Genomic DNA, 12,335 nt, shown 5'->3' on the forward strand with positions numbered 1-12,335 from the left:
GGTCTCTCCACCATTTGGTTGAGAACTGAAGAAGCCTTTCGGATGAGAGGTGAAATGTCTTCAAGAAACAAAAAGAAGTCCAGTCGCCTTTTTCAAGCTCCAGAGACTACTATGACCTGGATGACTGAGAATCTACACAGACATAAAAGAGCGTTAACAAATCATACAGTCGTGTGAAAAAGCACGACTCTATGCAGTCCCAATAGCATGTGGAACCGCCTTTAGCAGCAATAACTTGTAGTAAGCGTGTTTCTAACGATCTCATCTTTTCTTTACGACGCTGCTTCAGTTCATTGAGGTTTGTGGGCATTCATTCATGCAGAGCTGTCTTAGGTCCTTAATTTCAGTACTCTTGAGGTCTTCGATTGCTGTCACATTTGACTCTAGAATACTTTGGTATACAGAGACGTTCATAGACTCAATGACTGTAAGGTGCTCTGGTCCTGTGGCTACAAAACCCAAATAATCAGCCCTCCACCAGCGTGCTGACAGCTGGTGTTTGTGCTGATATGCTGTGTCTGGTTTTCTCCAAACGTGCCGCCATGCTCTACGGCCAAACGTCTCCACTTTGGTCTCGTCTGTCCGAAGGACATCGTTCCAGAAGTCTTGTGGTTTGTTCAGATGCAGTTTTGCAAACCCAAGCTGTGCTGCTGTTCTTTTTAGAGAGACGAGACTTTCTCAACCCTTCCAAACAACCCACACTGGTTTAGTCTTCTTCTGTCATGTTACCTTGTTTGATTTAATTTTTCTCCGTAGTGCACAGAGTCATATGAAAACTCGATCTTAATGGAAATTTTAAAAAAGAACAACAGGAATTTCAAATTAGATATAAGCTAATATACACATAACAAATAGATACAATAAATATAGGCAGTTGTTCTGAGCTATAATATACTGAAGCTACTTGATAGTTTATGTAACTGGCTGAAATAAATTGTGTTTTTAAACTTAGGACTTACAGTGTTACTGCATTCCTTCCTGCTGCAGATCATGTCCTGTTTAAACAATATCAGTATTGTGTCACGGCCCCGGGGCGTTGTGTTTGTCTGTGGGTTCACGGATTCTTTTTGGTTTTTGAGGATCACTGTTATTTTAGCTTGGCTCTTTTATAATATTAGGTTGCTGTTTTTCTTTGTCATTTATGATATCCTCTGTTTATAGTCTCTGTTTGGATTCTAGTTCACGTTGGTTATTCTAGTTGGTTATGTAATATTTTGTCATCTTTCGTGACCTTTTTCTGTTTCCCCCCCAGTTATGCCCCCGTGTCATTTTGGTCTCTGTGCTCGGTCTGATTGTCTGTTTTCCTCCTTTGTAATCTCAGCCTCTTCCTCCTATCTTGTCTCCATGTTTGTTCCTCTGTCTCTGTGTCAAGTTTGTATGGCTCAGTGTTAGTTATATTTCCTGTTTTATTTTGATAGTCTTTGTCCCGTGTGTTTGATATTCAGTTTTACTTTCCACGTCTCCTTTCCCCTCGTTTTCAGCTGTGTCCCCTGGTGTGTCGTATCTCCCCGATTACCTCACATGTTTATATTGTCTGAATTCCCTCTGTCCTTTTATTGTGTCCTCCCTCGTGCTGTCTTCTTCCCTAAAGTCTTAGTCCTCAGGTTGTTTAGCTGCTGCTCTGCACTGTGGATGTGTTGCCTCACTTGTAAATCGCCAGCAATAAAACTGAGTTTGTTCCTTGATTCCTGATTCCTGCTTTTGTGTCCTTTCTTAGCCGAACTCTCACATATTGCTTTGAATTCCTTATCTGAGCTTCCTTTGTTTGATTGCAGACGTTATCACTCTTCCTTTAATGACCTTTGTTGTCTTCTCATGATGGTTTTTTGTTGTTGTTGCTGGGTATGGTTTCCACAGCTATTCTGGATCTTCTAGTTGTCTGTGGAAAGCTCTAGATCCTGGAAAAACCTAGCCTTGAATTTTCCAAGAGGTTTTGCAGCATCCATTCACAGACAGAATTGGAAAGTAAAAGTGGAGCTTACATATAGGCAACCAAACATCATAAATTAATAGCATTACATAGTGCATTCAACACTGACTTCTTAATAAGTTAAAGCAAATAATTTGCATTTGCACATTTAACTGTGGAAGAACAAGAGAATTTCTTTAAAGTGGTGAAGAACGTGGAGCATTTAGTTGCTAAAGGTAACGTTAAAGGAAAGTCAGTGTTTGAATTTTATTCACTGTGAGCTTCAAATTCATTATAACTGAAGAGTTCAGATGTAAAAGCTGCTACCTCCATCAAAAATGAGATAACGATATTTACAGAATGCTTTCCACACATTCTCCAATACGCCAATAAAAATCATTTTGCATCATAAGCCATAAAATGCCGTCTCTGCTTAGTCTGAATTATCCGTGTCTTTTTAAAAGCTTCTAAACGCCACTTCCCATTGCCAGCAAAAGCCTCTACATCCCTACAACCAATCAGAACACAATATCAAATCATGTGACTTCAAGTATTTTCAACTGGCTTTAGTTGGTGGAGTTCAGCTCGTAAACACAGCTGTAGGTGAAGCCAGCGCTGTTTTGTGTGTAGAAACAGTGTTCAATGATCAAACTTGACTATTTAGAGGAAGTAAAAGTGGTAACGAGTTTCCGCTGGTGAAGGATCGTTACTCGCTGCCGAGCACTCGTCAGCTGCGGGAGGCTAGCGGCGCGCCCGTCTCCTCTGTGGAGGGTCCCTCTGTCGTCATGACCCCACGCCGTCTTATCTGCTACTCTGTTGTTAAAATTTATGTGCAGCCATTTTGTGCCGCTGTGGTTGTGTGAGTCTATTTAGAAATGTTTTTTACCACAGTGTGGGCCTTTAGCTTTCATTCACACTGGGCAGAGGGCGGACTGAAGAGAACGGTCGCGTGTCTTAGTCAAACATGTATGGCACATAGGTATGGATGAACCTAACGACCTCCTTAGCCCTCAGAAATGGTAAATTTATAATTCATTCGGTGTTCTTTCATCATTTTCTGTGTTTCCAGTTCCATCAAAGAGGATTTTGACACTCTTATCAAAGTCTGTGGGATTTAGAGATTTTTGTGAAAAAAGAACTTCTGGATTTATCTGCAGCTAAACAAAATATTTTTAAAAAGTAGGGAAATTATTATAGTCATTATAGAAATTATTATTGTTATAGTTACATTTTTTTTTTTAAAAAAAGGCAGTTTGTTCTCCAAATAATAACCTCATCATTGCCTGTAAAATGAAATGACAGAGGAGCCTGATAAAAATGTTCTTTTAAAGAGAAGTATCCAGGCAGATTTACAGGGTTTTGCATCCTGTTGATCAAATTTCAATTCATGCAGCTTTAAGTAAAAAATAAACTGATGAATTAGTGCTTAAGCTAATAGCCCTCTATGAGCTAGTCTAGTCAATGCGTTTGTGCTCACCTCATCCAAATGCACCAAGAAGGTGACGTTGCTGCCCAGGTTGGCAGTGAGTCTGCCATCTTTGGTGGTCAGCAAGAGTCCTTTAGGAGGTCTGTTGGGGCACTGCTGCTTTCTGGGCGTGTACATTTCCTTCACTCCTTTAGTGCAGTTGTTCAGCACCACTTTACGGTAACTTTGGAGAGACAGAACAAAGATTTCATCCTTTTCTGCACGCTCAGCTACACATTCCTTTAGTTTTGGGACGTTCCCCTCAATAATGCACGTACTTATGGTTTACAGAGAATCTGGTTGAACTACACAGAGCACAGCTGTTGTGTCTGAACAGGCTCCCAGACAGGATGACAACTGACAACAGAAGCTGTGTCAAAGGTTGAGACACCACGGGAGGCTTAATCATAGTGGCAGTGAATAAAACACTCCCACTGTGATTACGCTTCGTGAGGTGTCGGTCCTCAGGGTGCCTCCAAACTAACAAAAAGGTCACATCTTTCTGGCATAACAAAGAAAAATTAATTGTAATGCAAATGAAATTGTCACACCAAAGATATAAATACATACATACTAGTATTTGAACCGAACGTGATATACTGCATTATATCTCTGATCTAAGTCATCAGTTGGCAAGTGACTGGAAACAGTCAGTATTCACTGTTTGATTGGTGGTCTGCAGTAAATCAATGATGAGTGTTAGATTAATCATGGACAGTCACCACACATGCCTGTGAGGAAGTTTGGGGTCATCTTTTGGCTCGTCCCTGGGTGGGGGTCAGTCCAGCGAATCATCCGCCCCCCTCACCCTGCCCCTCACATCCTCCTGTGTCACTCCAACCCTCTGCATATATTTCACTCAGTGACAAACTGTCTACCCAAGATTTTAATGAAATTGTCCTGGCTGGAGATTTTTACTGGGACTGCTCGTCTTCTGCCTCAGACACTTACAGAGCTGGGCTCACTGAAACCAGAGTTTTGCTACTACAGCCTAAACTCTTGTGTTTTGGCTCCTGTTAGTCTGAGCTTAGATTCTGCAGGCGCCCTTTAAATGAGCAGCTCTGAAACTTCCTCTTTGTATTTAAGGTTTTAAGAAAGAAACTGACTTTTGGAAAATCTGTGTTATTCCTATCAAAATGACAGCGTACCCCCACCCCACTGAGAGTGTATGACACTTTAAATTAGACTCTGTGGCGAACATAACCTCAATAAATACATTTAGCTCCGTCTATTAAAACTGCACAGTCACTGATGAAAACAAAGAAATGAAGTCATTAGAAACAAACTGATTAACAAAGTCAGCATAAAGCAGGTTACCTGTGGAGGCTGCGAGGACCTCAGTCAGCAGGATTAAAGTTAACGTGACAGATTTCAAAGCTCTTTCCTGGATTTGTTCACGAGGACAAGCCGAAACAAAACGCCCACATTAGAACCAGATTGTGCGCATCGGCTTTCTGCCACGCTGATCATATTAAATCTGCGATCAGTATCTGCTCTAAAACCCTGCCTGCGCATCCTCGAGAAAGTCTCCAAAAAGAGCCATTTGTTCACAGAAACATTTGACAGAAATGTGTGTAGCATGCAGTACAGTTTAAATATGAACTTCTACTGAATCCCACAGTCCTTACCCCGTGCTGTTGAAATAGTTCTGACCCTGGCTGCAGCTCCAGGAAACGGTGGAAGGATTGAACCAGAAGGCTGGCCTGCAGTTCCCGTCATTGCGGCGCTCATATCCATAATCACTGTGACACAACAAAGAGCACCCACACGGTACCTGATCAATATCAGCATGTGAAAAGGGACATACTGCAGTGGGTTCCACATTTACATCTTATCTCTGTTCATAGCTGCTGACCGCGGCCTGTCTCACACAGACACACGTCATTATTAAGTATTGATTAAGGCTGCTGCTGCTCGCAAATGTGCTGCAACAGTGTGAATCTACGGGTGTGGAAACAACCTGGAGGCGAAGGTGTAGCGATGACCGCTTGTCAGTGTTCCAGTCAGGACACGATTTACGTGTCCATTCTAATAACGGTCACGATATTGACTCATTAATTAGTTATCAAGCCAGAACAAATAAACCAAACTAACAAGCCTGACGCTGACTAGTCCAGTATGAATGTGTGATTACAACACTGTGAAATTTTCATTAACAGGCTGCCAGGATTGGACGAACAGGCGCGTGTAACCAAACAGGTAAAAAAGGTCAGCACAGAGTGCAGACGAGGATGAACTGGATGGGGTGTGTGTGTGTGTGTGTCCGTGTCCAGGTAAGGTCAGGTTCAGAGGACACAGCTTCTGGATGTGAAAAGTAAAGCCAACGCCGAAGCCCCTCAAACCTGCACTCTTTCTAACGGCCAGCACAGAGTGAGACTCGCGGGCTTCGGTCCTGCAGACGTCCTTCGTACACTCATTCCTGATGAGTTCATGGCTCAGTCACTCAGTTCATACTACAGAAAAGATTTAAGCCTATTTTGTAAAGTTTGGTCATTCTAGATTTCAGACGGGAGGATTAGCCACGGTCTGCTCGTTAAAAAAAAATAAAGATTATGACTTCCTGTTCCTTTCAGGATAAACTACATGTTCTGGCAGCTAGAATAGAATGCCTTTATTGTCATTATACAGCATGTACAATGAGATTGGAGATTGGAGCTAAATACATGCTAGGTGTTCACCTGTCCCCACATTTGTGCTCAGTTAGTTTTTGACACCTAAACAGTCATTTTGGCTCATTTTGAACAGGTAATTTTTATATTCTGTGTTCTCCCACCAACACTTTCAGGATTTGGGGAGTTTTAAATTTCATCAGGGACCTATTAACCACTGTCCTTAACCAGTCACTATGTTTCAGAACCATCTCTCATAAAAACACTCGCTGCTTGTATGACTCAGATTTCACATGATCAGAAAAAGGACTTCGTATTCGTTTAGTCATGCTAAAGTCTTATGTGCACCCTAACCCTGCCTTTATGACACAAATCAATCATAACAGAGTCTGTTTGGAACAAACCAAATTAGACAAATGAGACCAAATGAGCAACTGCTGCAAGATTCCAGATTTCCAAATTCAGTTCAGGAAATTTCTCATCACAGGGAAACTAAAGGAAACTCAGAATTGGACTCGGTGCTCAGCGCCAGCTTGTCAGTATTCACAACATGTGGATGTTCATTTAAGCCTCGGGCTTTGTTGGATCAGCCTCCTCCACAGCACATGTGCAACAGAAAGTGCATAGTTTGCAGGCATTTTGCATTGATTAATATAACACTAATAAATATGCACTTAGCGGATCATTGTGCCAGACAGACTCTTCACACCTCAAATTAAGTTAAAGGATTTGGACTTTAATTCTGCACTGATGGTTTTTTTAAATCCTCATTTCTGAATTTTAAAGTGTTCATCAAACAATTCCCCACAGAGGGACACACAGACACACAGAAACGAGACAAAAAAACAGAAACTTTACATCAGTTCAATGGGAACCAATTAGCACTCACTCTCTGCCTGTCTACAAACACCATTTACATAACTGCTGTATGTTGAAATGGCTTTTTTTCCATTCCCTGTCATTACAAGATAAAAAAAATACAAACATTCAGGATTTGCATACAAATTGAAACTATTTACACCCCCACATGGTCTGAACAGAATTACAAGCACGGTGAGCTCACAGACATCCGCTACGGAGACGGACATTAGAAGCAAATTGTGTAAAACCATCCAGATTATTGCAAAGCACAGAAAATGGACTAAATGAATGAGACACATGGAGACGCAGTAGATTCCACTTAAATGAAGGAAGATTTGCCTTTGATAGAAAAAATCTTCTCTGGGCTCCAGGCTAAAGTTCTGCACAGCTAATATGCTATGACACCCCCCCCCCCCCCTTTAGTTTTGCAGGGCGGGGTGGAAATGACCATCTCTGACTGACTCTCTGACTGCAGCGTTTCATGTATTTTTCTGCAGGAGCACATCCACCGATCATTTTTATCAAACACTCAGAAGCATGACAAAAAAAAGTGATTGAAACAAAGTGTCAGTAGGAACATAATGAAACCACGTGTGGATAAAAACAGTGCTGTTTTCTAACCTGTGCGATTCATACACAGCTTTCTAAGTTGGAGGACTCGCGCTGTTTGTGGTGACAGCAGGCAGCCTGAAGCAGCCTAAAAAGCACGTGAACGGTCTGCAGAGTGTGTTTAACAGTAGCTCTGTGGACGCACTTGAAAATAAACTGCTGCTGAAGCAAAGCTGGTTTTTCAAAGAAATAAGAGCGCTTTCTTTCTTTTTTTATGCGACGCAGCGTTCAGCTAAATGACCTGCTGAGTCTCATTCACATTAAGCAGCTGCCAGCAGCAAATTATTAAAAAAGTAACACACTGAAAAAACCCTAAAAAGATTATTTTAAGAATAGCACTTCCTTTGAAATTAGTGCTTCTACACGTGTGGCAGAACAAACAGCGCTGTTAATGAAGTTCTCCTTTAGCAGACAATGGAAAGAAACATAATCCCCCTCGCCGATTATGAAGAAAAGAGCTACCGAACAAAGGCCCGCATCATCTTACCATTCAAAATCATGAGCCCTGCAAATACAGGACTCAGCCGAGAGGATTCTCGAGTAGTCCTTTCCCAGCATGCAGTAGTTTCCAGGCCTGCGTTTCATGTAAATCTGTTTTTGTCCCATGACGCACGGCTCACCCTGTATGCAACATAAACAGGTGTTTGTGAGTGAAAAGCTTTTTTGCAGCACAAACTCTAACAGGCAGTACAATCATGAAGCAGTTTGTACCTGGTTGTGCAGGTGCCAGGTTTGATAGTCCTCCTCTGTGCATTTCCTGCTGAAGATGGACTTGTAGTCTATCTTGATGAGCTGCCATTCAGAGCGGTGGCTGAAGTGTCCAAAAAAGCTGCAGGAGGCAAAAGAGCTGAATGACTTAAACTCAGCGTTTCATTTATGAAGGAGAGAACGTGCCATTTCTCCATTCAAAATGTCCACCTTAATGAAACTGCACTCAGGTTTGCTTAGATCAACCAACAGAGTCAAACTTTAATATGAAGTCAGATAAGACGAGAAATTAACAGTAAGAAACACAAAGACCCCAAATCTCAAGGTTTGAATCAGAGACGGTGAGGTGGGAAAGGACTCCTGTAGTTTCAATTCACAGTAATTCAAAGGAAAGAATTCTAGTTTATATGTGACTCTGTATTTTTGACAGATATGTTTGCTAAACGTAGCCCAAAAAGTAAAAAAAATCAGTGTTTGATTGATAAATCTTATACAACTGGAAAGCCCGTTTATTTCCCCTTCGCCACATTCGTAAAGAAAATGCATTTGTGGATTTCACCCACGAAAAATGTCCCAATCTTCTCTGCCAAACAGCTTATTTTGCTATTGACTCTTGATTGGAGATTCTGGTACCCCAGGATTGTCATCATTGGTGGTAATCTCAGTGCAGAGAGATATTGAAATGATTATTTAACCAGTGGGAATTCTTATCTCCACAGTCTGGGACTGAACTCTGTCCTCCAAGACGACAACAGTCACCCCCACAGAGCAGGTTTATCAGACTACCTCCAGAATTTGGGAGTGGAGGTGATGGATGGCCCACCTGCAGTCCCGACCTCAGCCCCACTGAACACTGTGAGGTCAGCGTCGGTGTGCTGTTCGTGCCAGAGTGACAGACACAACCACACCAGCTGACTGTGACAAATGCTGGTTGCTGAATGGGATGGTGTCCCACAGCAGTGTGTGACCAAGCTGGTGACCAGCATGAGGAGGAGGTGCCAGGCTGTCGCTGTGTGGTTCTTCCACATGCTGCTGATGCTCCTGTTTGTTAAATGATTAAAGTGTTAAATTATCATTGTGTCACCAAAGAAGAGTCAGCAGTAGGGATGCGCCGATCCGATATTCAGTATCGGTATCGGGTCCGATACTGGCCTAAATTACTGGATCGGATATCGGAAAGAAATAAAAAATGCAATCCGATCCGACCCACATTAGCTGCATTGCAGTTTTCGGTCGTCTTCTTCTTCTTGTGGGTCTGCGGTTGAACAAACCAGCTTAGAGCTGCATTACCGCCACCTACTGGAATGGAGTGGATCAGGAGTTAGAAAAATCCCTCAGATTCTATGAAGTTCTCCGTCGCTGCGATGGATTCCCTTTGACACTGAGTGGATCATCCCTGACATGTTTTTCCGCCTCCACCGCTCTCTGCGTGTTTGTGTGTTGTGCTCGCTGTGCTGAGAATCAGCTGTTATTTCTTTCTCTACGTCAGCTCCCGGACATACTGCTAGCGAGCGCAGCTATTAGCACTGGTGACCGTCCGGTACCGGAAGGACCTCTTCTCCGTCAAAATGTTTTTTATACTTTAATCCCTGATTAGTGACTAAATATAGACCTGCAGTAGAAACGTATTTAGGAGAATGCTTGTGAATATAAAGCATTACAAGATTGCGCTCACGCAGCCCCTAGTTTTTCAACATAAACACCGATGACGCAACAGCAGCAGTCAGCTGATTTACGTGCAGTCTGTCTGCACAAGCAAAGAGGCGGAGCCGGTGAGCTCAGATGGAGTGGACTAAATGTTTTTCTAGTGTCCAAATGAAGCTTTTCCCTCTGTAACCTCCATTAAACCTTTACTGTGAAACAGCTGGAGGTCCTTCATCAACCAACTGATCAGTAATTGAAGAAAAGAGAACTTTGTAGCTGCTCCATCCACCCTGTTTGTTTCACACAGGGAAAACTGCAGTACGGAAGTTAAAATATGCAGATGAACTGTTAATACGAAAAAAGTATTTCTTATCCAGTTACTCGGGTAATCGATGGAATAATCAATAAAATACTCGATTGCTAAAATAATCAATAGTTGCAGCCCTAATGAAATTTGCAACCTACCATAAGCCAATGCATCACCTTCTCACATAGGAGCAGCAGGATTCAGGTGATAGAGTGATTGTTGTAAGTAAGTAAAGTTTATTTATATAGTGCTTTACACAGACAAAGAGTCACAAAGTGCTGTACAATAATTAAAACACAATGTCCAAAAAAAAACCAAAAACAGATAAAACACCATGTTAAAATGTAACATTACCATATTAAAAGAAAAAGAATAAAAATAAAGTCAACAGAAAGGTTTTCAGCTGTTTTTTTAAAAGACTCCACAGAGTCAGCTAAATGAAGCTGGAGTGGTAAACAGTTCCAGAGCTTTGTATGTGGCCTTGTATGTGGGACAACTAAAAGATTTTGATTTTGTTGTGTGAGAGACTGTTGACTTACCTAAAATTGATCCAGGCATTTAAAAACAATTTTTTAAAATAATAATACAAAAAAGATCGGATTTGTATCGGTATTGGCGATAGCCAAATTTAAAATATCGGTATCGGTATCGGACATAAAAAAGTGGTATCGTGCCATCCCTAGTCAGCAGCACAATAACCTGTTTGGTATTGACAGAGAAGGCTTTTCATGGACGAAACCCACAAAATGCACTTTCCTTACAACTGTGGCTCCATTTAAGGAGAAATAAGCAGTCTTTCCAACGGTATAAGATTTAGGACTGTAATGACTGTTCGAGTAACTCGAATCATTTTTCAACAAAAACACTAACACAACAACCTTTCCTTTTACTCTGAGTCCCTTGTGTATCCCGCCGATCACGGACTTCCGGTGTTGTGCCAAAAAGTGATCGTCTGCCAAAAAGTGATTTTCGGCAATTGCCAGAAAATGATTGCCTGTATTTAAACTGTTTTAAATTACTTGCTGATCTATAATCTGTGGGAAATATGTCAAACATATCTCTCGTGAATGATATCAAGTCATTTTGAGCGAGAAACAACATTTCGGTTACAAGATAGAAGCTGCAATCAGTTTTTGGCAGTGACTTTTATATAGTCTTTATTCATCAGGGTAAAAACTGTAATTTATCTTAAAAATGTCTTATTAAAGAGAAATCTGGCCAAGAGGGCAGCAGAAAACCCAACAAATATAACGTTACACTCTATAAAGATATTTTAAGTGACCAAAGAGGACTGGATTTATTATAATGTATAATAATGAGTCATAAACGTACTTGAAAAACAGGTCATTTCTTAATTTTATATATAAGCCCTTCATAAATCATACTGACTACACCCTATTCACCAATATAAGCAAAGACATTATACATAAAAGCACATAGAAACATCGGAAATCACTTTATGGCAGACGATCACTTTTTGGCACAACACCGGTAACAATTACCGTAATAACCACATGTTGGGTATGAAGCGCAATTTCTCAGCTTTCAGAAACTGTTTGGATTTTTCCGATAGGACAAACAGTCGCGTAATTACAGTAATGCAAATTACATTTGATCAAACGTCTCAGCAGTGGTTAACTAGCTGTTCACGGCAGGTAACGGCAGGCAACAGGTGTATTGGCAGCGATCAGCAGGAAAGGTTTTTCTAGCGTCCAAAGCAGCAGCACTTGTTCCTGTAACTACCAGTAAAACCTTTACTGGGAAACAGCTGGAGGTCCTTCATCAACCACCTGATCAACAAGTGTCAACGTGAAGAAAAGAGAACTTTGTAACTGCTCCATCCACCGCCGTTTGTTTTACACCAGGTACCCGCGAATCCGCAATGGGCGACAACAATTTTGACTGCGACTCCACCGGGAAGTCGTAGCGTTTAAGATTTCCTATTTTGCGAACCCGCATGCGTAGTACTGTTACGAAAGTTCGATCGCCGAAAAACAAGTTCCGTTTCCACCGGTCTCATCGATCTCAGTGCTCACAGACAACCGATGAAGAGTCACACGGTGAAATTCGAAGGTAAGGCGCTAATAACGGCAGCTTCAATAGTAGAAAGTACTTTTTAAAGATGTTTTCTTCACTGAATCAGTGCCTTTGTTTTGTACGTAGGACCCGTGTACGTGTATTTGGCCCCGGTTTCAGACACTAACTTAGACACTGGTGCTGCCG

The 12,335-nt window shown here is 41.6% G+C and overlaps 1 protein-coding gene across 2 annotated transcripts in view; it reads right to left on the reverse strand.

Moving 5' to 3' along the window:
• Positions 1-12,335, reverse strand: part of sorcs3a (sortilin related VPS10 domain containing receptor 3a) — a 232,051-nt gene that overhangs the window by 36,173 nt on the left and 183,543 nt on the right. For both annotated transcript variants that reach the window (XM_030730511.1, XM_030730512.1), the window contains exons 15-18: positions 8,165-8,282; positions 7,941-8,074; positions 5,003-5,116; positions 3,387-3,558 (exon numbers count right to left, since the gene is read on the reverse strand). In XM_030730511.1, coding sequence (XP_030586371.1) covers positions 3,387-3,558; positions 5,003-5,116; positions 7,941-8,074; positions 8,165-8,282 — 538 coding nt within the window. The remainder of the gene's footprint in view (positions 1-3,386; positions 3,559-5,002; positions 5,117-7,940; positions 8,075-8,164; positions 8,283-12,335) is intronic.

The sequence above is a fragment of the Archocentrus centrarchus genome, chromosome 1 (genome assembly GCF_007364275.1).
Source record: "Archocentrus centrarchus isolate MPI-CPG fArcCen1 chromosome 1, fArcCen1, whole genome shotgun sequence".
Lineage (NCBI taxonomy): Eukaryota > Metazoa > Chordata > Actinopteri > Cichliformes > Cichlidae > Archocentrus > Archocentrus centrarchus.